The sequence below is a fragment of the Nelusetta ayraudi genome, unplaced genomic scaffold (genome assembly GCF_046127955.1).
Source record: "Nelusetta ayraudi isolate G7.1 ecotype Tasmania unplaced genomic scaffold, CSIRO-AGI_Nayr_v1 ptg000084l, whole genome shotgun sequence".
Taxonomy (NCBI): Eukaryota; Metazoa; Chordata; class Actinopteri; order Tetraodontiformes; family Monacanthidae; genus Nelusetta; species Nelusetta ayraudi.
The window spans coordinates 5,478,174-5,502,500 of NW_027466134.1; the positions used below are offsets into that span (position 1 = coordinate 5,478,174).

Genomic DNA, 24,327 nt, shown 5'->3' on the forward strand with positions numbered 1-24,327 from the left:
TCCTTTTAATTAATATTTGGTTCTCCATGAATACTAACAGGAAGTTCTCCTTTCCATAGAAACCAGTCATTGTTCTTCTGTCTCTTTTCAAATTCATGCAGTTTTAAGCTCAAAGACTTTCTCTATTTTCCTCCAGGAAGTGACCGCTGAGTCATGTTGAAGTGAATTTTGAATAAAGTAATTTAAATGTGAAGGCGCTGCAGTTGAAGACATGAAGCAGAAGAGACTGCGAGTTTTTATGTTGAAATGTTGAAATAGTGAAATATTTTAAGACATTGCAACAGAGACTGAGAAACGTCTGTGAAGGTTCTCCATCATTCAGGTCATCTTAAAGTAGAAGGGTTGAGTTCGAGCAACTGGACTTGTTCTTGAGATTTTGAAGACGTTTCGCCTCTCATCCGAAGGCTTCTTGAGTTCTAAAACGGGGTTGGAGAGTCCCAGGTTTTTAACCACCAGGAGTTCTGGATGGGGCCAAGGCTGATGGTACCTACTATTAGCAAGGTGCTAATTTTTCAAAAATAGGTGTTGATTATCAATGAGGTGTTAATCCTGCCAATAGAGCCTCATGGCAGTTGTTAATCAAGTGTGCCTCCTACTTCTGAAGTGTCATCATGTGAGTCGTTAGACTACCTTGAGGAAAGGTGTGGAGAGTGGTTGAATCTTCTGGGGTATGTGGCTGAGAGATGGTGTTGGAGTCCTGATCAGAGAGGGTCACTCTTTGTGAACATGGATGGCTTCTTTCACTCCTCCCTCAAACCATCTGTCTTCTCTGTCTAAAATCTTTACATTTGAGTTAGTCCAGTTGCCCTAACTCAACCCTTCTACTTTTAGATGACTTGGATGACTGAGAACCTTCACAGACATGTCTTCAACTGGTATGAGAGCATGAAAGAACTTCAAGGAAGCTAGTGGACCACAGGAACCACCTCTATTTTCATTTAAGATGTGGACGGGCCAACTTAATCCCCCGGAACCTACACCTGGGATCCACCATCACGAGACACAAAGCACAACGAACCCTCTCCAAAGTTGAAAACCATCGACTCAGTGAATCAGTGAACAAAATCCAGCGGACACAGCAAGAACTAGAAGCCGGTTTACCTGCCCCTACTTTGGAGGAAGTCTTGTCCTTCACTCAGAAGGCTCAGCTTGCCCAGCACATCAAGAGCGAGAAACAACAAATTCTCAGGTTCTCCACCTTGGCAGACAGAGCACAGCAACGGATCGCCACTCAACACACAGCCACCCCAGAACAAGACAAGGAAGGGAGAGGTCTCAAATTTGCTGTCATACCGCAACATTTTCCAGTCGTCAACATCATCACAGCTACGGAAAGTGCCATCAGATCCAACCATCTTCCATAGTCATGGGCGGAACAACTAAGACTCAAGGTATCTGTGTAATTTGCTGTAATTATGCAAATTTCCCCACTGTGGGATCAATAATGGTCTTCTTCTTCTTCTTTCCCTCCAGGACAGAAAGGCCATCACATCTCTCAGCAAGGACGACAACATCACCATTCTTCCAATGGACAAAGGGAGATGCACTGTGGTAGTTAATACATCAGACTACGCAAAAATGGCCGCACCTCTCAGCGACAAGAACACCTACGAAACTCTGAAGCGCACCCCCTCCACCCGCTACAAGAAGAAGGTCACAGATTACCTTCAACAACTGGAAAAAGAGAACGCCATCGACAGACCCACCTACTAGCACCTTTATCCCAGGGAAAGCACTCCATGCACCCACCAATAGCAGCATCAACTCAACTAGCTACAATGTAGCTAAACACCTTGCTACCATTCTGGCCCCACTGGGGGCAACACCCTACACCATAAACAACTCCACCGACTTCACCAGGACTTAGTTGTTCATGGAAACCATGGTCTCCTAGGATGTCACCTCCCTTTTCACCTGTGTACCTGAAACAGAAGCAGTGGAAACGGTCAGAAGGAGACTGCAACAGGACCAACCTTTGTCAGATAGAACAAGCTTTTACACCAGAATAAATCTGCAGGTTACTGGACCTCTGCCTCACTACCACGTATTTTCAATATCAGGGAGGTTTTTTCAGAAACAAACATGGATGCGCCATGGGTTCTCCGGTATCCCCTATTTTGGCCAACTTGTATATGGAGGAGGTTGAACAGAAAGCCCTTGAGTCCTTCAGGGGCACTCCCCGCAGTCATCGGTTCAGGTACATGGACGACACCTGGGTTAAAATCAAAACCCATGAAGTGGAAGCCTTCATGGACCACATCAACTCTGTGGACCATCACATCAAGTTCACCGGGAAGACACTTCCGACAACAGACTCACTTTTCTAGACTGTGCCGTCATCAGTGAGGACAGAAGCCCTTACTGTTGAAATTTACCGGAAACCCACCCACACAAACCTTCTTTTTGACTCCCATTGCCTGCTTGAACACAAGCTAGGAGTCATCAGAACCCTACACGTCCGCGACAAGAACATCCAGACAGAGGGAAAGGAGAAAGAACACCGACACATAAGAACCTCCCTGAAAAGTTGTGGCTGTCCTAACTAGGCTTCTTTTTTAAATCCACCAAGGGAAGGAAAGATCAGGAGACAACAACTGACAGTGAAGAACCAGACAAGAAAAGGAAGAACATTGTTGTCCCTTTTATTGGAGGCCTTTTTGAAAAACTAACAAGGACTTTTTCCAAACATGACATCCCAGTTCACTTCAGACCCGAAAACACTCTTAGACAAAGACTAGTTAACCCAAAGGACAAAAGGAGGCACAAACTCAACAACATCGTCAACGCAGTGCCCAGATCTTTACATTGACAAGCAGCCTCTACACCAGACGCACAGAAGAGCCAGCAACTCAGCACGGGACTCAGCGGTTCATCTGCATTTACAGGAGAAAGGCCACTCCTTCCAAGACTCAAATGTAAGATTTAAGACAGAAAAGACAGATGGTTTGAGAGAGGAGTGAAAGAAGCCGTCCATGTTCCTCTAGAGCGACCCTCTCTGAACAGAGGGGGAGGACTCAGACACCATCTCAGAGATTAACGACTGTCATGAGGCTCTATTAGCAGGATTAACACCTTGTTCATAATCAACACCTTGCTAATAGTAGGTACCATCAGCCTTAGCCCCACCCACAACTCCTGGTGGTTAAATACCTGGGACTCTCCAACTCCATTTTAGAACTGAAGAAGCCTTTTGAATGAGAGGCCAAACATCTTCAAGATCTCAAGAACAAGTCCAGTTGCTCCAACTCAACCCTTCTACTTTTCCCAACAACTCTGCAAATAAAAATTATTTTTCCATAAAGTCTGTTTCAATATTCTGGTCCAATTAAAGGTTTTCTAATTTTTTTAAATAGATTTTTTTTTATCTGACTAATAGTGTCTGTCTATTCATCATGCAATACAGGTAGCCTGGTTTCTTACTGTGTTCCAGAGGCTCCAGGTTCATTACTGAAGAGTGGAGGTTCACTCATGGACCAGTCACTCTTCAGAGACATCCCACTGGACCCTGGAGACTTTGCTCTGTCCTCCACTTCCTCCACACAAATATTCATCTTGTGAAGTGGATCCAGTTTGAGGTTAAACAGGAAGTGTGACAGTGAGCTGAGAACATGTCGAGTTCCACCTGAGACAGAGAGAAGAGGAAGAAACACGGTCAGAAGAAGACATAGGTCCACCTCTTGCTCTGATCCTGTGGACTGACATCAGATTTAATGTTGATTATTTAGTCAATGAGGACTCACCCTGCTTCACCGCTCACTGCCACTGCTGCTGCGGCTCAACTCGACATGGAGGCTGACAAAGAACAACTGTCACTTGAAGCAGGAAAAACCTGCTTTACCCTTTTCTCCAACACTGCAGCTCCTCCCAACACATCTGCGTTGTTCGCCTCCCATTTTCTGGAAATCACATGACTCCGGGCCGCACCTTCACCCATCTGAGCATGTGAGTGAGATCAGCATCATGAAAGACAGGTTCCACATCAGCAGAGTCCCCCTGAATAAAGGTGAACTGAGAAATGCACCAGAAGAGAAAAATTAGTTGGTAAATGAAAGAAATTTCTATCAATCAATCAATCAATCAACTTTTGTTTGTAGTAAATTACAACCGAAGACGTCTCCAAGCTTCTTTGTGCAATCAGAGGAATAACCAACTGAACTGAACCCTCCAGAGCAGCAGGGGGCGACAGTGGCCAGGAAACACTCTCCTGTAGTGGGAAGAAACCTGGAGCAGATTCGAACTGCAGAGGGTCAAACGTCATCTGACCTTTGACCTTTAGGTTGGGGTGAAAAGAAAATACAAAAAAATGTCGAGAGAGAGAGAGAGAGAGAAAGAGAGGGCGGGGGAGAGAGAGAGAGAGGGCACGGGGAGAGAGAGAGAGAGAGAGAGAGGGCAGGGGGGAGAGAGAGAGAAATAGCAGCCAGAGTGTCAGACAGGGCAGAGTGAGTTGCAGGGTGAACAGCAAAGCTCTCACACCATAGATGTAGATATATAGAAATAAATAATTCAAATATAGAAATACAGAAAGACACACACAACTCTATGAGCTCTGTCAATATAAACAAGTATATACATGTATACATCAAGTTATGAAATTTAAATCGGCTTAGATGTAAAACAGTGAGCTGCTGCTGCTGTCCACGTACAAGGTGCTTGTGTTTCCGAGGGTTAGAGGTCAGAGGTCATCATGGCACATGATCCGCCGTTAAATCAAGTCCTGGTCCTGATCTCAGTGGTGAAGATGAAGCGACGGCACAGAGACTCTCAAGACCGCAATATGTCATCACCTGCCAGGGACACACAGAGACTGCGGCAGTGTGGTGGCCTCTGATTGGTTGCTTAGGTAGAGAGGAAGAGGTGGTAGAAGCTCCACCTGCACAGAGAGACAATCCCTTTAATGGGAGAGAAAGATCTCCCTCAGCGGTGGAGGCCTATTGCAGCTGCACTGACAGGGAGATTGATTCTAAGTGATGTTTTATGGAGGAGGAAGGTCTTCAGTTGACTCTTCACTAAACATCTGCTGGCCCCTGAACTGGGGTTCCAAAGTAAAGGAGTCAAAAGCTGAAACTTCTACCTCCTGATTTCAGTTTAGAGACTGTCGGGTTCCCACCAAAAGTCCTGCATCCTCAGGGCAAAGGGCTCTCGGAGGATGAGGAAGTCCAATAAGTTCTTCAATGTCGGGAGGAGCCTGAGAGTGAAGAGCTTTGTAAGTCAGTGTGTGTGTTTGTGTGTGTGTGTGTGTGGGGGGGGGGGGGGGGGGGGGGCAAAGGCTGTCTCAGACTGGAAATTCTCAGAGGCAAATTGATTTTCAAAATAAAGATTTATTTGTCACGCTAAATACTTTTGCACCTGGCAAATTGGATGACTGCTCATGTAAGGCAAAGGTTCATTCATAAGTCGTGACTTCAAACTAGTTTAAAAAATAAAGACCTTTTAGTTTATTCAAAGTTAAGTAAAGATGGTTAATAACCAAGTACTTATTGAATGGCCTACTCTGCATTACAACTCCAATTAGGTTGTTAAACAGTTGCAAACCGGGCAATCTGTGGTCAGCTTAACAGGTTATTACAGGTAAACTAAGGATGAAATCATATTTGGACGGATACTATTCAAATATTTGAAAGGTTTGAGACACAGGGCAGATTTAATATACCATGAGGTTTGTAACGTAACAACATAATTATTCCAATAACCCAGCTTGCTATTGTTGGATCAGAGAATTTCCTTGTGTCGTGCTGCTGATCCGCGTGTTGGTTGAATGAAGAGTCTCAGGAGAAGAATGTCAATTTAAATATGTCTTTAGTAAATAAATCAATTGAGGATACAAATATACAGAGCTCTGGGCCGAGTTCAGAACCCTAGCAACAACAAAGTATTGTCAGGGCATGACGTCTGACTGCTATCTGTCCCTTGACCCAGTCCTTCTATCCATAAAGAAAGCATGCAGACACTCCCAGATGATGTCCTCCTCTGACTGGCTGCCTGGTGTCCAAACCCCAGCCTCATTGGATGTTGAGGCAGCCTTTGATCCAAGTCTCCAGTTAATGATTGTGAAAAGAAACCAGTCCTTATTTGGCAGGGAGCCAAACGATCCATCATTGGTTCCAGTGTAACCTGTTGAAGCAATACGGTACAAGACATGGCTGAGGTCAGAGGTTCCTCTCCCTCCGATGGATCATGAGTTCCCCACCCTGTAAATGAACGGGTTGTAAAGTTTTATGGTGGTTGCAAAGTCAGTTTTCTCTCTGTCCATCCTCTGCTCCCCCAGGGTCACCAGTTTGTGAGGGATGTTCTTCCTTTTGTTCTTCCTTGAGCTCTTTGTGTGACTGAACATAATAATACCATCAATATACACACACACATACATATATATCTATATATCTATATATATGTATATGTATGTATGTGTATATACATAAGTATATATGTGTGTGTGTATATATGTAAATGTATGTGTATGTGTTTATATATATATATATATATATATATATATATATATATATATATATATATATATATATATATATATATATATATATATATATATACATATATATACAGTATGTATGTACATGCGGAGCTCCATCTGCTCCGGCCTCCATCTCCAAGTCCTGCTGCTTCCACTGAGGATTCAGCTGCACCAGTGGCTTCTGGGACGTCTCTCCCAGTAACCACAGCAGCTTGTAGGGAGAAGCAGTCCACCAGCCACCACTAGATGGAGCTCTCCTCTTCACTCTCCTCCTCATCCTCCCTCACCTCCACCTGAAGAAGAAGAGACAGCAGGAGTCAGGACTCACGGTCCTTGAAGGCATCATCACAGAGACGTTGACTGTTGATGGAGATGATGGAGTGACTGGTGAGAAGAAGCAGAATCTCAGTCACATGTGAAGTGTGGAACATATGAAAGTCATGTGACCATGGAGTGTTGGACTGATACTGAGGCCTGATGAAGATGAACTGATCAATAATTGAGTGGTGAACTGAGAGAAGAAGCAGTTTGGCAGCAGATGTTAGATGAATGAGGAGCAGCTGGACGTCACCATCCTCCTCTCACACTGTGACTGGGAACACTGGACCTCTGCTGTGGGATCAACTGGCTTTGGTGCTGGAACCAACATCCACTGCTTCCAAACCAGTACTGACCATAGAGTCTCCAGTTGATAGTCTCTGCTGTGGACAAGATCCATCAGTGGCTTCACTGATGATTCCTGCAGCTGGTTCTCACTCAGGTCCAGGTGTCTGAGGTGGGAGGGGTTGGAATTCAGAGCTGAGAACAGCCAATCACAGCTGAGCTCTGACAAACTGCAGCCCCTCAACCTGAATAGAGAATAAATGATGGAGAGTTTATGATGATGGAGAGTTTTTCCAGGGTGTCATCACTCTGAACATCAAAGTGAAATGTCCACTTCAGAATCTACAACAATAGAAAATGTCACCTTGAAATTAAATCTTCAGTCCAAAACTAATGTGTGTGTAAATGATGTTTGGTCACATGACCACTGCTGACCTGTTTTAACTTCAAACATGAAGTTTTCATATTTCTGGATGTCATTTTGATATGAATCAACCTTGAGTTCAATGTTTATTCAACATGTGTGATGAAGTGTCTTTGGTGCTGAAACCATCATCCACTGGTTCCAAACCAGTACTGACTTCAGAACCTCCAGTTTACAGTCTGGACTCTGCAGAAAACCACTCAGCTCCTTCACTCCTGAATCCTCCAGCTGGTTCAGACTCAGGTCCAGGTGTCTGAGGTGGGAGGGGTTGCACTTCAGAGCTGAGAGCACCCAATCACAGCTGAGCTCATATTAAGAGTCATTTCTCCCTGTTGATGATCCAGATGTGCAGCCTTTCAGATCACTGAGTCACTCCCTCAAACGAGTCATTGTGCCAGTGTGGGTCATCATCATGTTGTCAAGACAATAACAAGAGCAGTGTGTCAGTCAGTGTGCAGCCAATCAGCAGTGAAGATGGAAAATAATCAGTGAGTCCTTTGTGTGCTTGTGGCTGTTTTCAGTCATCAGAGTCTCGTTACAAGTCAAACACATTCAAAGGACAAGATGAAGAAATACTGCTGCACTATTAATCTGCCTCTAATATTTCTTCACAGGATCTTCTGCTCAGTCATGTGACCTTCATCACCAATCATCAACTTCCATTGAGCTCCAAAGTGACTGGAGACATTTTCCACACTTTCTTCCACCATCCAAAGTCTTTTCTGGCTGCAGATTGTTGACATGAAAATATCAAAAACATCCACTTTGTCTAGATGAGTCTTTAATATTTGCTTCAAAGTCTTCACACTGAGCAGCGTTACACACCAGTTGTCATCTGCTGACACATACTGTCCACCAGTAGAAAGCAGGAACTGACCTGAGAACTTCCACTCTGCAGTTTGGACTCTGCAGTCCAGCACAGAGCAGCTTCACTACAGGATCCTTCAGGCTGGTGGAACTCAGGTCCAGAAGTGTGAGGTGGGAGGGGCTGGACTGCAGAGCTGAAGACACCACTGCACACTGAACCTCTGGGAGTTCAATGCCAGATCTGCAATGTAGGAGAGCAGAGAGAGAAGTTGTGGTCTACATCTGAGACTCTGCTGACTGTGAAAGTGATTCGAGACTCATGAACATCTGATCAGCTGCTTCCATCATCATCATCATCATCATCATCATCATCGTCATCATCATCATCATCATCATCATCATCATCACCATCATCATCATCATCATCACCATCATCAACATCATCATCATCACCATCACCATTATCATCATCATCATCATCATCATCACCATCACCATCATCATCATCATCATCACAATCATCATCATCATCATCATCATCATCATCATCATCACCATCAGCACTACCATCACTATCATCACCATCATCATCATCATCATCATCATCACCATCAGCACCGTCACCTCCACCATCACCATCATCATCATCATCATCATCATCATCATCAACATCATAATCATCACCACCACCATCATCATCATCACCACCACCACCATCAGCAGGTCATCAGTGTCTCCACTGCAGTCTCCTCAAGCAGGGAACTCAATGCAGCTTCACACTCCAGTGTGTTCCAGCCACTGAGTGTCAACACATCCTGTTGTGACTGACAGTGTTGCTCTGATCTGCTGCTTCAACTCAACATGAGGCTCAGTTGTATGTAAAGTCACTGCAGCTTGGAGCTCCACTGGATCAGAGTTCCTTCACTGGCGTCTCTTTGAACTCCACTGCATCTTTGATCCAACTGCTGTTTTATTGTCTGCTGCCAAATGAAGGAAGGACGTGATGTGTTTATGTGTTCAATGTGTTGATTGTGTTGATTGACTGTCTGCATGAATCCTTCACACTGATCAAAGCTCCTCATTCTGCCACTGTCACATCTTCATCTCCATCCTGGACTCCAGTGGAGCAGCTTCACTGCACTCACCATCCAACACAAAGCAGCTGAGTTAGCCATGTGTTGACAGCCTGCTGCTAAAAGTCACCACTCAGTGTTTCCCTCATTGTTTTCTTGGAGACCTGCAGCCACAAGTGGACCTGCTGATGTTGATCCACCCTGTGACTGGAGGAAGTGCTGATATAGCAGGGTGGCTAACACCAAGAGCACACACACACACACACACACACACACACACACACACACACACACACACACACACACATACACACACACACACACACACACACACACACACACACACACACACACTGTTTATGTACCCTAAACGTATCACAGCTTTCCTGCAGTTCCTCACAGCTGGAATCAGTCTCAATCTTCCCTCATCTGATGTGTTGTAATTGCTGAGGTCCAACTCCTCCAGAACCTCCTCTGACATCTGCATCATGAAGGCCAGAGATGAACACTGGATGGCTGAGAGTTTCTTCCATGATCTGTTCTCTGACTGCAGGAGCTCTTGAACCTCCTAATGCACTGACTGATCCTTCACCTCCAGCAGACAGTGGAAGATGTTGATGCTTCTGTCAGGAGAAACATCACCAGTGTTCATCTCCTTCAGGTTGTTGATGACCTTCTGTAAGGTTCCTGGATGGTTGTCAATGAGGCCCAGCAGGCCTCCTAAGAGTCTCTGGTTGGATTCCAGACTGAGTCCATGGAGAAAGCGAACAAACAAGTCCAGGTGACCGTTTGGACTCTTCAAGGATTTCTCCATCATCCTCTTCAGAAAGGTGTCCAAGGTTCGGTCTTTTCTAAACAGGTTTGACATTTTATCTAATGGCTTTGATTTTACATTTTTCAGGAAATCCTGAACAACCTGGTCCTTCTTGTTGGTGTAACAGTGGAAGCTGTAGACTGCAGCCAGAAACTCCTGGACGCTCAGATGAACGAAGCAGTAGACGGTTTTGTGGAAGATCACACTCTCTCTTCTGAAGATCTCTGTACAAACTCCTGAGTACACAGAGGCGTCAGTCACACTGAGTCCACACTTCTCCAGGTCTTCACTGTAGAACATGATGTTTCCACTCTCCAGATGTTCAAATGCCAGCTGGCCCAGCCTCAGAAGAAGCTCCCTGTCAGCCTCCGTCAGCTCCTGTGGACCTCCTCCATACTTGTGCTGCTTCCTCTTGGTCTGGACCAGCAGGAAGTGTGAGTACATGTCAGTCAGGGTCTTGGGCAGCTCTCCTCTCTGCTCTGAGCTCAACATGCTCTCCAGAACTGTGGCAGTGATCCAGCAGAAGACCGGGATCTGACACATGATGTGGAGGCTCCTGGAGGCCTTGATGTGGGAGATGATCCTGCTGGACACATCTCCTCTATCTCTGAACCTCCTCCTGAAATACTCCTCCTTCTGGTCATCGGTGAAGCCTCGTACTTCTGTCAGCCTGTCCACACATGACGGAGGGATCTGATTGGCTGCTGCAGGTCTGGAAGTTATCCACAGCAGAGCCGAGGGAAGCAGATCTCCTCTGATCAGGTTTGTTAGCAGGACACTGACTGACTTCTTCTGAGTGACGTCAGTCACCACCTGGTTCTTCTCAAAGTCCAGAGCCAGTCTGCTTTCATCCAGGCCGTCCAAGATGAAGAGAAGTTTGCAGACATGCAGCTGCTCTGCTGTGAGCTTCTCTAACGTTGGATGGAAAACATGGAGCAGCTTCAGAAGACTGTAGTGCTGCTCTTTGACCAAGTTGAGCTCCCTGAATGAGAGAGGAAGCACCAGATGAAGGTCCTGGTTCCTTGGAGTCCCTGCTGCTCAGGTGAGGCTTCAAAGATCTGGCTGCACCTGATTGGACGGTCGTGGAGGCTCCTCTTGGTCTTCTTGGTCTTCTTGGTCTCCAGCTGCCTGACCTCATGCTGTCTGTTGACCTCCTCACTCAGTGCCTCAGTGGTGTAGACCTCGGTGTAGATGCTGTTGAGGAGGGTTTGACTTCCTGCTTCGTCACCTTCAGTCACACATTCACATCTCCTCTCCAGACTGATCTTCTGCTGCTGGAGAAGCTCCTGCAGACCATCAGCAACTGAAGCAGAGAAAAGGTTGGAGAAGAAACAATGAAGTTGCCATGAGGCCAGAATTGTCATTTTAATTCAAGATTGTAATTGTGTCAATAAAGCTCCATGAGTGACTGTGTTTGCAGTCAGTCTATAGTCCCTCTGCAGTGACAGTGAGATGATGTGCAGGTGGACACTCTTACTGTGAGACGTCCTGACAGGGTGGTTGGTAGTTTGAAATCCTGCTCCACCCTGAGACACAGCAGAGGACGACGACTGCTGCTGCTGCTGCTGCTCCTCACCACCAGGACTCCCCTCTGTCTTCCTCTGGAGACACTTTGGCTTTGACTGATTGGATCAGTTGTTGGTGTCCATCACTTGTCGCCTGTTTTTCTGACACCATCATTCGTTGGATGGAATCATTGTCTCCATCAACACTAACTGACAGCCTGCTGGCCTCCTAGTGGGCTCTTCACAAATCACTTCTTGTCTTTTGCTCTCTTTTCTAAATTCAATCCCTTCATGCAGCTTCACAATCAAACAATTTGAGCCACAAAGAATAAAGTGCAACCATTAATGACTATACTTTCAACCAAGACGTTGCGCCTATAATCCATTTGTAGCTGTTTTCTAGGCTGCTCTTGTCACATCATCTCATATATTATTAGATGACATATTCATCTATCAAATGTATATTTTCTATCAGGTGTGGTTGACACCTGGTGGGCTCTGGTTGAGCAGTGGCTCTGTGGAACTGGCCCTTTATTTCTCAGCAGACAGAGACAGTGGAGTCACAGACAGAGCATCAAACATTCCTGCCACTGCATAAAGTTCAGTCTCAGAAGGGCTTTGCTGCATTTCAACATGATGAATGTGACCATGTCAAAGATTCTCTTCTCTTGACCACTGACCACAACATCTGACACCTTTTCACCTTCTGAGGAATTTATCACTGTCAAATAAACCTAGAATTAGACTGAGAAACAAGGACATTAGTTTTCTTACTGTCTTCCAGAGGCTCCACGTTCATTACTGAAGGTCATAGGGTGACCCATAGACCAATCACTCTTCAGAGACACCACACTGGACCCTGGAGACTTCAGACTCTGTGTCTTGGAAACAACTCTGCAAATAAAAACGATTTTCCCATCAAGTTTGTTTCAGCCTTCTGGTCAGGTTAAAGTTGTTTTTTTTGTTTGTTTGTTTGTTTTTTTTTTATTCATAGCTTTTTAAATCTGACTAATAGTGTCTGTCTAATCATCATATAATACAGGTAGCCTGGTTTCTTACTGTGTTCCAGAGGCTCCAGGTTCATTACTGAAGTCTATAAGTCGACTCATGGAGCAGTCACTCTTCAGAGACACCCCACTGGACCATGGAGACGTTGCTCTGTCCTCCTCTTGCTCCACTGGCGTCATCAAGGGGACGACGGTGGAACGTGTGAACAGCTTCAAGTTCCTGGGAGTCCACACCTCCGAGGATCTCCACTGGACGACCTGCTGCTCCAAGCTGGTCAAGAAGGCTCACCAGTGCCTCTTCTTCCTGAGGACTCTGAGGAAGAACCACCTGTCCTCAGACATCCTGGTGAACTTCTACCGCTGCACAATCCAGAGCATCCTGACCAACTGCATCACAGTCTGGTACGGGAACTGCTCTGCCTTGGAAAGAAAGGCGTTGCAGAGGGTGGTGAAAGCCGCCCAGCTCATGGCTGGAGGAGCACCACTTCCTGCCATAGAGGACATCTACAGGAAGCGGTGTCTGAAAAGGGCTGAGAAGATCATCAAAGACTTCAGTCACCCAGCACACGGACTCTTCACCCGCCTGCCCTCTGGGCCATCTGACATCTGTACAGCTAACTTGAAACCTGCCAACTCCCACTGCACTACTGTAAATACATCCAACATTTCACTACTGCATACGTTATCTACCATATACTTATATTTATAACATATTGTATTTATCTGTCATATACTTATATTTATAGTCTGTTTATAGCCTTCATATTTATAACCATATGTATAATCTGGCCGTACATACTTATACTTATAGCATATTCATAACAATGTTACATACTCCTGATATAACAATGTATATAATCCTTCTTACTGCGTACATTTGTAAAAACAGTTATACTTGCTAAGCACTTCTGGATGGATGCAAACTACATTTTGTTGCTCTGTACCTGTGACATGTGCAATGACAATAAAGTTGAAGTCTATTCTATTCTATTCTATCAATATGTTACAACACTGGTTTGATTAACGATATCACTCCACCTAATATATAGTCAGCTATAATGCTAAGATCATCATATAACATTTATGAATGGTTTGAAACTGTGGAAAACACAACAGGTGTACTGCAGTACTATGATGCCACGCTGAAGCGGTAGATACGTGCAATGACATTTGTCTCAACTCGGATACCGTAGCTCCTAGAAATGACGAAACCAGGAAGTAGGCGGAGTTCGCCTCCAACCAGCAGGTCCGCCGCCGTACTGACTGAGTTGTATGTCTTTCGGTACGGTCCTATCTCGACAGTCAGGTTGTCAGAGTGTTTGAAAGGATGCTGCTGGTTCTGTCTGAAGACCACAAGGAGCATCTGTCCTTCCTGCCGAAGGTCGATGCCGCAGGTAGCGCTCAGACTGCTTCTCCCTCCATGACAGCTGCACTCAGCTGCTTTTCTCGTGACTCTCCGCTGATTGTCAGCTCGTTATTATTCGGACTGGGACAAGATGCCACTCATGTCGTCACTACAGTGAAGACATGAATGCTACTTTATTGTCTGTCTGACAGTGGCGACTCCAAGGTCCTAAAAGGTCCACGTTGTTTAGTTTTCTGTCGGCTCTGTTTTGAATGAGTTGTTGTTGTTGTTGTTGTTGTTGTTGTTGTTGTTGTTGTTGTTGTTGTTGTTGTTGTTGTTGTTGTTGATGTTGATGTTGTTGATGTTTGTTGTCTTTTCTGCTGTCATTTAGAACCGAACCGCCCAAATTCCCTCCTGTGGAGTCTTTTATTTTAAAACTAAACACCTGTCAGATCTTTTTGTAAAAGCTGAACGTCTGAACGTTATTTTCTTGCATTAAAACTGACAAATTGACATGTATTACATTTATAAATGACGTATTTCAAGCTCAGTTATACTCTAAATATGAATGCAACTTGATCATATTTTGTGCATTGTAAACTAAACACAAATCTTTGTGGGTTGGTTGGTTGGGTGGGTACTTTTTTTTTTGTCCTCAGTGGCCTCAGAGTTCTGTCGCATCGCGCTGGAGTTCCTCAAGAAAGGAACCAGTCCCAAGATCTATGAAGGAGCGGCGAGTAAGACCTCCACCACCTACTTCCTCCTCACTCAGCTTTACAGTTGTAGCGGTCGTATTTCTGCGTTGTGTGTGTTTTCCTCTTCAAGTGAGATGCACACAGGAGTCAAGCTTTTGGGAGTTTATTGATCCCGGAACATTCTTCAAGAGAAAAAATATAATAATAATGAATTTTGGGAAGTTCACAATAACAAAAAAAAGTTTAATAGAAAACAAATTAAGTAAAACAACATAAAGCAAATTTGAATTAAAGATTAATTCATTAAAGATTACACAGAGGTCGACTAATATTGCTTGCTGGAAGTCTTTCTTCTTCTTCTTTATTTCGATTCCTGTCTTAGATTGTTTGATTTCAGCAGACAGACACAGGCGGTCCATGTATGGCACTGAGTGCCGTCCGTCCTCTTGAGTGGCTGTTTGTTGAGGATCAGTTCAGTTGTGGTGCTTGGACAGTTGAGTCGACCACCACCACCAGAAGCACTGTTGAGTCAGGCCATGGTGTTGTCTTGCAGGGAAACTGGGAGCTTCGGTGGAGGCGGTGCAGCGTGGGGTGGAGGGCTTGATGTATTTGATGACGGAGAGCTCCAAGTGCATGGTGAGTCCGCCTCAAGTCTCCAGGTGCACCAACACTCAGCCACGCTCACTGCTGCGTCCAGTTCAGAACTGCATGTTTGAGAGAGAAACACCACCGGCAACGCTGTCGCACTTTCACTTTGTTTTCTGTGCTTCCGATGCAGCCAAAAGTTCTTTGGTAAATAATTATTGACAGCAGTTTGGATTCAGTGAAACTGTAATGGTGGCCTTAAGCTTTTTTTCCCCCACTACTGTGTGTTTCTACAGCAGTGACACTACAAATGAAAAAGGCAACCAAACCAGCCAAGACGTGACCTTCAAGTATCACCGTTTGTGTGCCAGGCATTGTTTTAGAGGCTGCACAAGTGCAGTTAATTGATTTCTAACCGTGCAGCGGCCACAAAGGTTCGGCAAACACTAAACTCTGAGATAATAACTGACTTATTGCTGCATCAATACCGAGTTTTTAATGTCCTTGTCCGCAGTGACTTTGCCACCTTCACTTTTAGCCCCTTTGCAACCAGCTCTGGCGTCCTGACAGGTCCTAGTTGTTCAGCTTTCATATTGCCATCAGTCTTTTTGGGGAACCAGAATATGCATATGCATTCTGTCCATGGTTCAGGCCAAGCACTGGAATAATGGGATTTGTGGGTGTTTTGCTTTTAGATCTCTGAAGCAGACTTCATGGACTCAGTGCTGGTGTTGAAGTTTGGAGAAGAAGTGAACCAGATCCTCTTGCAGGTAACTACAGCTGTCGATGAATATGAACAATGCACACTAGCAGTCACACGTTTGGACTCACCTGCTCGGGCAACTCTCTACACTGCAGAGAGACACTGAAGACATCAAATATATGAGCGAGATATATCTCATAATGCAGCAAAGGAAAACACCTTCAATAACTCTAAAGATGCTTTTTATGAAAGGAGGCTATTTGGAAGATTTTCAAAATAAAATGTGTTTGAGTTATTTGACTCTTTTATTGTTTTCCTCCATGATTCCCTGTGTGTTCATCCATAGTTTTGATGCCTTCAGTGAGAAACTGCAATGTCAATAAGAAAAGACACTACATTGTGTGTCCCAACTCTTGACTGCTGGTGTACATACATGTGCATGTATGCATGCTTCTCATTTCCACTCTGAAAAACAAGTTTATATTGTCCAACTAGCTGGCTAGTTCTGCTTGGGGGGCACCACGGCTGCTGTGCAACACGGACCTTGATGATACACGATGTCCATTCTGTGCTTTCCAGCTCAACGATGGGACTTTTTTTCTTTCAGCTCTACCTGCAGCACCAGAGTCAAATCCGCCGGATGCTGAGTCTGCTGTCGCCTGACGTTCCTGCCTACCACAACCTGGAGTGGAGACTGGACGTGCAGGTGTGTGTGTGTGTGTGTGTGTGTGTGTGTGTGTGTGTGTGTGTGTGTGTGTGTGTGTGTGTGTGTTTTAAACATTTCAGAATATATTATGTGGATAAAATGACAATGAACGATGTTGCGTGTTAAAAAAAAACAAAAAACAGGTTGATTTCTAAACAACTGACAAATAAAATAATGAAATATTTGTCCATCATTGCTAATGATCATGTCGGGGGACCATGTGTCTGTTTGTCCACACGTGTTGGCTTTTTTGTGTTTTTATGAATGTCCTTCTGAGATTCTCCAGCCTTGGAAAACCCCACTGCCACCAGTGGGAATGTGTCCAGGCGTTATTAACTTATAGAAATGAAGCCTCAGACTGATAGAGAGGCACTCTGTGATAAAACTGAATGCTCTGTTAGTACAGATGTGAAGAGAAGTCTGAGATTGATGAAGTTTTGATTGATTGTCTCGTTTTCTTTGAGTATCTTTAGATATTTTTGCTGTATTTTTATTTATTTTTAACATGCTCGATTCTCCTTCGGGCCAACATTAGAGTGCAGCCACTCACTCCCAGAGGGAACTCACGAGTCGAGGTTTCGGATTCACTGATGTCAACCTGCATTTTTTTTACAAAGTCCGGTGTTGAATGTGTGACTGGTCTTGTGTCTCTGCCTCTGCTTCTGTGTCTCCCTGACTCCTGACTCCGCCTGCGCGTCAGCTGGCAACCCGTTCAGTCCATCACCAGGTCTGCCCGTCGCTGACGATGCACCTGGTGCTCGCGGGGGGGTTTGACCGCAGCAGCGTGGTCCTGCAGACTGACGCCGGGACCCTCCTCCACCTCATCTCCTCCCTGGAAGCGGCACTGGCCACCTTGAAGAGCAGCGCCACGCGCCGCGTCTTACGAAACATCAAATGAGCGTACGGCGGCTGTGGCCTTCACACTTCCCTTGTGTGTGGGAAAACTGAAACCATTGTAATTGATGACGCTCCTGCTAATCAGTGCTCGCTCGTCGGGTATCTTGGGGAAACTTTTCTTTGCTTCGTTCTATTTTACACAAACGACTCAAGATGCAACTGATTATCGTGTCGCGAAGAAGAGGTTGAACCAAGCGTCGACCAATAATGATTTTTCTCAGTGTGTGTTGCTTTATGTCACGCTTGTGTTTTTCCAACGTGTCGGTGCAACCTGTTGGTTACTCCAGAGCTTGCTGCTGTTCATGTTAACTTATCATCGTCTTACGGCTGTCTTTAGCGTCCACGTGTGTAAACTGTGAGTTTCAATACTGTACGTTTCTAAAGAAGAAGGTTTACTAATCATGTATACGTGCTCTGGTCCGGTATCAAACTGTAATCTGTAGAAAAATATATCATGAAAACATTTTCTACCCTGTAGTAAAATAAAAATGACATTTTTTTATCTCACTTGTTTTATTTTTGGATTGGAATATTTTGATCCAGAACAACCAACAAGTCCGTTGAGACCAGTGAGAGAAAGTTTGGGGTTGCAAAATATCTTTTTTTTTCAGTACCAGAAGAGAGAGCTGTGGTTTGTTGAGACGGTCTCGTATGGTCGTGGTCAAGAGGGTTGCGGGTTTGATTCCGGGTCTGGGACCTTTCTGTGTGGAGTTTGCATGATCTCCCAGTGTTTGCTGGGTTCTCTCCGGGTTCTCCAGGTTCTCCCAGTGTCAGCTGGCTTCTCTCCAGGTTCTCCCAGTGCCTGCTGGCTACTCTCCGGGTTCTCCAGGTTCTCCCAGTGCCTGCTGGCTTCTCTCCGGGTTCTCCGGCTTCCTCCCACACTCCAAAATGAATATATAATAATAATATAATATAATAATATGTCCATAGGTGTGTATGTGATGCGAATGGTTGCTTGTTCCTATGTAGCCTACTAATATGTTTTATTAAGACTTTTTAAATGCATATTATATATATATACATATATATATAGATATATACATATATATATATATATATATATATATATATATATATATATATATATATATATATATATTTATAGATATAGATATAGATATAGATACATATATATGTGTGTGTGTGTGTATATATATAAATATATATATATATATATATATGTATATATATACATATATATATATATATGTGTGTGTGTATACATATATATATATATATATATATATATATATATATATATATGTGTGTGTGTGTGTGTGTGTGTATACATATATATATTTATATAAATATATACATATACACACGTGTACGTGTGTGTGTGTGTGTGTGTGTCTCCAAATAACGTGATGGTTTTACGATATAACGTGGACTTATCACGATCAGTCGAATTATAAACGTGCACTGACATTTGACCAAACTCGGAACCCGTAGTTTTGTTTTTGTTTTTTTTATATGTATGTATGTGACGTAACCCGGAAGTAGGCGGAGTCCGCCTCAAACCTCGAAATATGGTCTGGACGAGGAGGAAGAAGTAGTTTAAGTTCACCAGCTCGGTGCCGCTGACGTCGTTCTTTGGTGCTGCGAAGTTCTTTTTTTCTGTAAGTTCTGAACTTATTTCCGCTTTTCGAACACGTGTACATGGATACATGTCTGTACAGGGATTGTGCTACCGCCCAGTGTCCTTTGTGAGGCAGACAGCTGGAACACATCATGGAAAAACCAAAACATTGGTCCGCTTCAGTTGCCAACAGCGATGTCACGTGACTGGTGTCGTATGACCGGCGTTAAAAAATGTTCCAACTCGTTATTTTCTGACGACATGAAGACGTTCATCTCGTTTGTCATCATTATTGTTATTTCTAGTGTGGAATTCACGCCTTAAATTTACGTAACAGTTATTGTAAACTATACTTTTCCAGTATGATTTTGCGTAATGGGTCGAAGATTGTGTATTTTTAATGTATATATTCGTTATTCGTAGTTGAACTACCCATTTCAAATGCCATAAAAAAATAAATGGTCGAATGAAGCAAAATCAACAATTTCTCCTGTTTTGAAATCCAAACCATTTCCTAAGAAGCCACAAAAATCAATGAAATGGCCTCAATGTATTCATTTAAAGAGTGTTTTTCTAGGACGCGCAACATACACACGGGTACGTCTCAGAAATTAGAATACAGTGGAAAACTTCAAGATCCTTTTTGTCAGTTGTTTGCAGAAAGTGAAGCTGTTATTTTACACAATCATCATCGGAAAGTTAAGAGGTACATTCACACACTTGTCCAGTTTTATTCAAGGTCAAGGCATGTTTATTGGGGCAAACTACGGTCCGGAGGCCTTCTGCGGCCCGTTAAGCTTTTTGATCCGGTCCGCTGAACTTGAAAAAATTATTTTAATGGAAGGTAAGCTATGAAATAGCTGTAATCCATTAATTTTTTCACTGTGTTAGGAGTCATTTCAATACAGTGTTAAACCTCCTGGTGGTCCAGGGGTGGTTCTGGACGGTTCTGGATGGTTCTAAGAGCTAAACCCCCTGGTGGGCCTTCACAGACACTGATTTGGTTGCAACTTTGCTTTGCTTCATTTCCCATTGACATTACAGCAACATGTTTTCTCCATAACATCCCATGATGCATTGCTTCCTCACCACAACACTGCATCCATCTGCTGCTGCTCCGCTACCCCCCTCTGGCTCACTGTAGACCCCACTGTGGCCCCACCAGTCCAATACTTTGACCCTTTTGTCCCTTCCACTCACCCATAGTCAGGTTTACAGTGTTTACAGAGTGGCTTTCTCACCCCCCCCCCCCCCCCCCCCCACCCCTGCAGCCTGTGTTCAATAATGTGTGGTTTCAACCTAATCACAATGTTATCATCACATAAAGCCTTTTGTGTCTTATCTCTGCAGACTTGCTGTCCACTCCCAAGTGCTGAAATGTTCGGTCCAGGCCTCCACGCAGGGTTCCCACCCGCTTCCCTTCTGCTGCTGTGGCTGCTCTCCCTCAGCAGGGTCTCAGGTTACTTACAATGATATTTATATTGTTCTAAATTATCAAAAAAAAAAAAAAAAAGAAAAAAGAAGAAAAAAAAAGGTCAATTTTGTCATAATGATGCCAAACCTGTTTTTCTTTCTGATGGCAAACTGTGTTGTTTCTTTCAGAGTCCAGCGTCTCTTTTTCAGTCCCTGATTCTGTCACACTGGAGCAGTTCTCCGGTGCCGACGTCAACATCACTTGCAGGTAACCAACCACAGCCGATTCCAGTGACGCTGCAGGCTTTGTTCTTAGGAGTCCATGTTAAAACAATTCTTCCTAAAGTTCACGAGGGAGGTCAAGTTAAGTTAGTTAACGAGGGGCCCACGTGCGACAAGACCTCATTTCCTAAATTAAGTTTTATTCCTGCTGATATCATACTGGATGGATATCCGTATAGCAAAATAAAGGTATATCTGGACACCAGTATTTAAAATGTAATGTTTGGAAGTATTTTGTTTTTGATGAAGACAAAGACAGGAAGTTGCATTGACAAGATCGACACTGTTTGTAAAGCAGCCAAAACTGGAAACAGAAAAATCTTTTGTTTTGCAGAGGATTTCTAGAAAAAAAAGATAATAATAATAATAATAATAATAACAACAATAATAATAGAAAAATTATGCTGGGTGTCGAAAATAACACCATTTCAAAGACAGTGCTGGGAATATTGAAGCTGTTTTCTGGTTTTCTTTCAAAAAAAAAAATCAAATCAATCCTAAAATGACAAAAAAAAATACATTCCTGAGGTACACGTGCGCTCTACTGTTGAAACAAGTGCTTCCAATGAAGAAGTGGTTCCATCACACAAACCAGCTCCTCGTGACTCCTCACTATAGGTTTAAGATTAGTTTCAGGGATCAATGCAAGGAGTATTGGAAAACTCAGAAACACATAGCCATAGTGCTGTCTCTGCACATTGGCTTGCCTGAACCTTCCTGCTAGACGTCTGGAAACTGCTCGGCACAATCCCGTTCTCTGCTGTTTGATGGAACTCCCCTCCCTTCACACCTGTTTATTAATAATAATAAAAAACTATGTGTTATCTGAAGTAGTCTCTGTTGACAAGGGTCCAGTGAATTGTGGTGTAAGGACGGTCGTACTAAAGTACAGGTACTACCCAGACAATGAGTCTGTCCTGAAAAGGTTGTAGTATTTCTGCAATTCAACTTAAAAGGTGAATGTGACATATTATATAAAGGAATAATATGCAAATCAATATATTTCAAGTTTTTATTTCTTTGCATTTTGCTGATCAGGTCTTGCAGCTTAAAAAAAACAACTCAAATTTTATAATAATTTTCTGAGTTTGTAGGTTTGTGGTTTTAATAAGCTGAAAATCTTAATCAGCAAAGTTACAACAAGGAACTGCTTGAGATGTCAATTTGCGTGGAATGGCTCAATAAAATGCGTTGCTTTCATCTTAAAACAACTCTTACTGGATGTTCTCATTTTTCGGGCAGCACCTGCAAGATAACTGCAAAATGAAAATAAGCTCAAGCTCAAGCGAGACACTGCAATTTATTGTATTTCTGTCCCTGGGTCTGTATCTTTAATCAAAGCAGCAGTCAAGATGCAACATTCCTGTGTCACTCTGTCTACTTGCAGTGCTCCAGTGGACCAAGCCACTCTAATGCACCTTAACGTGACCTACAGCTCCAAGAACTACTCCTCTATCATCACTGTGCCTCAGCAGGTAGGACACACGAGTCCCCGAACCCCCGTAGACCTGACCAGGTCCATATCTGACACATGTATGTCAGAGCAGTGTCTCTCAACCGGTGGCTCGGGACCCTGAAGTGGGTCGTGTGGCTGTTGTGATTGGGTCGTAGCTTCGGGACTTTCGAGCTTTGGGCACTTTTCCTTTAAATGAGGGATTTTAAAGTGTGTGTGTGTGTGTGTGTGTGTGTGTGTGTGTGTGTGTGTGTGTGTGTGTGTGTGTGTGTGTGTGTGTGTGTTTGCGTGTGTGTGTGTGCGTGCGTGCGTGCGCGCGTGTGTGTGTGTCTCTCTAAGGTATTGCTTCCTGTGGACTCAGCGTCAGTGGCGTTCAATGTGACCTCTCACACTGTGGGTCAGGTGACCACATACTTAGTCAGCAACAACTCCGACTTCCAGAGGTAGGTGGCTGAGTCACAGGCAGTCAAGCAGTCAGTGAACTGCCGTGTGTCCTCTGGGCTCCACTGCCAGTCACTCAATAAGAAACAATGAAGCAAACCGTTTGTTGAAAATACGAGTCAACAGATCTCACATCTCGCAGCAGCAATTCTATAAAACTCGTGCTCGCTTGCAATGTGTTTGGCTTTGATACATTCAAATTGCTGCTACGCGTTTTTCATCCATTTTTCCTTGATTATGATGATTTATAAACGTCGACAGTGATGTGCCTACTGTGAGGTTTCTGTCTGAAGTCAACGTTGCCGTGCAGTTCTATTGATCAGAACATGCTTGGAACTTTAAGCTCCATGAGATATTATTATTATTGTTATTATTAGTATTATTATTATTATTATTATTATTATTATTATTACTATACATACTGTAATAATACACATTATGATCAATAATAATAACAATAATAATAATAGTTGTTTTTGTTGTCATTATTATTATTATTATTATTATTATTATTATTATTATTATTATTATTATTATTATTATCATATGTTTTAAATATTGTCTAATTGATTTTATTTACAGTTTGTCTGCCCGGATCCGCTTCATGGTCATCCGCAGCAACAGCCTGGCAATACTCAGTCAGGTCATTGGCTGGGCCTACTTTCTACTCTGGTCTGTGTCCTTCTATCCTCAAGTCTTGGAAAACTGCAGAAGGAAAAGGTACATTTTTGCATCCTGTGTTTTTTTTTAGTTCAATCATAACTTTATTGACAGAGACTCTGAGCAGGACTCACACCTTTCTCGTGGACAAGTTAGACGACAACACTGACAAAATGTAACTGACACAACTGAAATCAAGGAGAGCTGAATGGGGAGTTCCTATTGGCTCTTTGAGAATACCATGTCATATCATGACCAATTGAAAATGTCAATTGAAAATCAACAAAAGTCTTCCAACCAAATCAGTGTCGCAGTGTCGAGCTCTTTATTGAAATGACTCTGAAAACTCAGAGAAATTGACACAAACATGAAATTCAGCCACTTTATGACTGACTTCCTCTTAATATCGTTTCTTCAAGTTCACCGGGCCGGGTTAGAAAGCTTAACGGGCCACATATGGACCCCCGGGACATAGTTTGCCCATGCCTGGTCTATATATATATATATATATGTATGTATATGTATATATAAATATATATATATATATATATATATATATATATATATATATATATACATATATATACATATACATATATATATATATATATATATATATACATATATATATATATATATATATATATATATATATATATATATATATATATACATATATATACATATATATATATATATATGTGTGTGTGTGTGTGTGTATACATATACAGGTCCGATGTCCAAAATTCTAAACAAAAACTCTGACGCTGACACGATTGAATGTCAGTGTTGTAGGTCTGAACCTGGACTTCTTGGCTCTGAACCTGACCGGATTCATCGCGTACAGCGTCTTCAACATCGGGATGTTC

The 24,327-nt window shown here is 43.3% G+C and overlaps 3 protein-coding genes and 1 pseudogene across 8 annotated transcripts in view; 2 read left to right on the plus strand and 2 right to left on the minus strand.

The window, feature by feature from the left end:
* LOC142901037 (NLR family CARD domain-containing protein 3-like) overlaps positions 1 to 4,978 on the minus strand; it is a 32,459-nt gene extending 27,481 nt beyond the window's left edge. For 2 of the 5 annotated variants that reach the window (XM_076045719.1, XM_076045718.1), the window contains exons 1-3: positions 4,785 to 4,974; positions 3,839 to 4,270; positions 3,421 to 3,622 (exon numbers count right to left, since the gene is read on the minus strand). In XM_076045719.1, coding sequence (XP_075901834.1) covers positions 3,421 to 3,622; positions 3,839 to 3,893 — 257 coding nt within the window. In that variant the 5' untranslated portion in view covers positions 3,894 to 4,270; positions 4,785 to 4,974. Of the gene's footprint in view, positions 1 to 3,420; positions 3,623 to 3,838; positions 4,271 to 4,784 lie in introns of all 5 variants that reach the window. The other 3 variants (XM_076045716.1, XM_076045717.1, XM_076045720.1) reach the window with 3 other exon arrangements.
* A 4,963-nt stretch (positions 4,979 to 9,941) lies between these two features.
* Positions 9,942 to 12,879, minus strand: LOC142900998 (NLR family CARD domain-containing protein 3-like; annotated as a pseudogene).
* An 834-nt stretch (positions 12,880 to 13,713) lies between these two features.
* Positions 13,714 to 18,131, plus strand: commd2 (COMM domain containing 2). 2 transcript variants are annotated; one of them, XM_076045499.1, is made up of 6 exons: positions 13,721 to 14,093; positions 14,704 to 14,781; positions 15,293 to 15,375; positions 16,020 to 16,094; positions 16,635 to 16,733; positions 17,434 to 18,131. In XM_076045499.1, the coding sequence occupies exons 1-6, from the start codon at positions 14,027 to 14,029 to the stop codon at positions 17,629 to 17,631; spliced, it is 600 nt and encodes a 199-aa protein (XP_075901614.1). In that variant the 5' UTR covers positions 13,721 to 14,026; the 3' UTR covers positions 17,632 to 18,131. The 2 variants fall into 2 exon arrangements, with proteins under 2 accessions (XP_075901615.1, XP_075901614.1); XM_076045500.1 differs by lacking the exon at positions 16,020 to 16,094 and having other exon boundaries at positions 13,714 to 14,093.
* A 1,009-nt stretch (positions 18,132 to 19,140) lies between these two features.
* ctns (cystinosin, lysosomal cystine transporter) overlaps positions 19,141 to 24,327 on the plus strand; it is an 8,344-nt gene continuing 3,157 nt past the window's right edge. The window contains exons 1-7 of the mRNA XM_076045168.1: positions 19,141 to 19,249; positions 20,560 to 20,668; positions 20,812 to 20,890; positions 22,292 to 22,379; positions 22,697 to 22,800; positions 23,381 to 23,518; positions 24,246 to 24,327. The exon at positions 24,246 to 24,327 is cut by the window's right edge and continues 18 nt beyond it. Coding sequence (XP_075901283.1) covers positions 20,587 to 20,668; positions 20,812 to 20,890; positions 22,292 to 22,379; positions 22,697 to 22,800; positions 23,381 to 23,518; positions 24,246 to 24,327 — 573 coding nt within the window. The 5' untranslated portion in view covers positions 19,141 to 19,249; positions 20,560 to 20,586. The remainder of the gene's footprint in view (positions 19,250 to 20,559; positions 20,669 to 20,811; positions 20,891 to 22,291; positions 22,380 to 22,696; positions 22,801 to 23,380; positions 23,519 to 24,245) is intronic.

Excerpts from the sequence above, each read along its gene's own strand:
- commd2 (XM_076045499.1), top strand. The coding sequence starts at position 14,027 with ATGCTGCTGGTTCTGTCTGAAGACCACAAGGAGCATCTGTCCTTCCTG. Across the intron at positions 14,094-14,703 it reads GCCGAAGGTCGATGCCGCAG|TGGCCTCAGAGTTCTGTCGC; the intron begins GTAGCGCTCAGA and ends TTTTGTCCTCAG. Across the intron at positions 16,734-17,433 it reads AGTGGAGACTGGACGTGCAG|CTGGCAACCCGTTCAGTCCA; the intron begins GTGTGTGTGTGT and ends CCTGCGCGTCAG.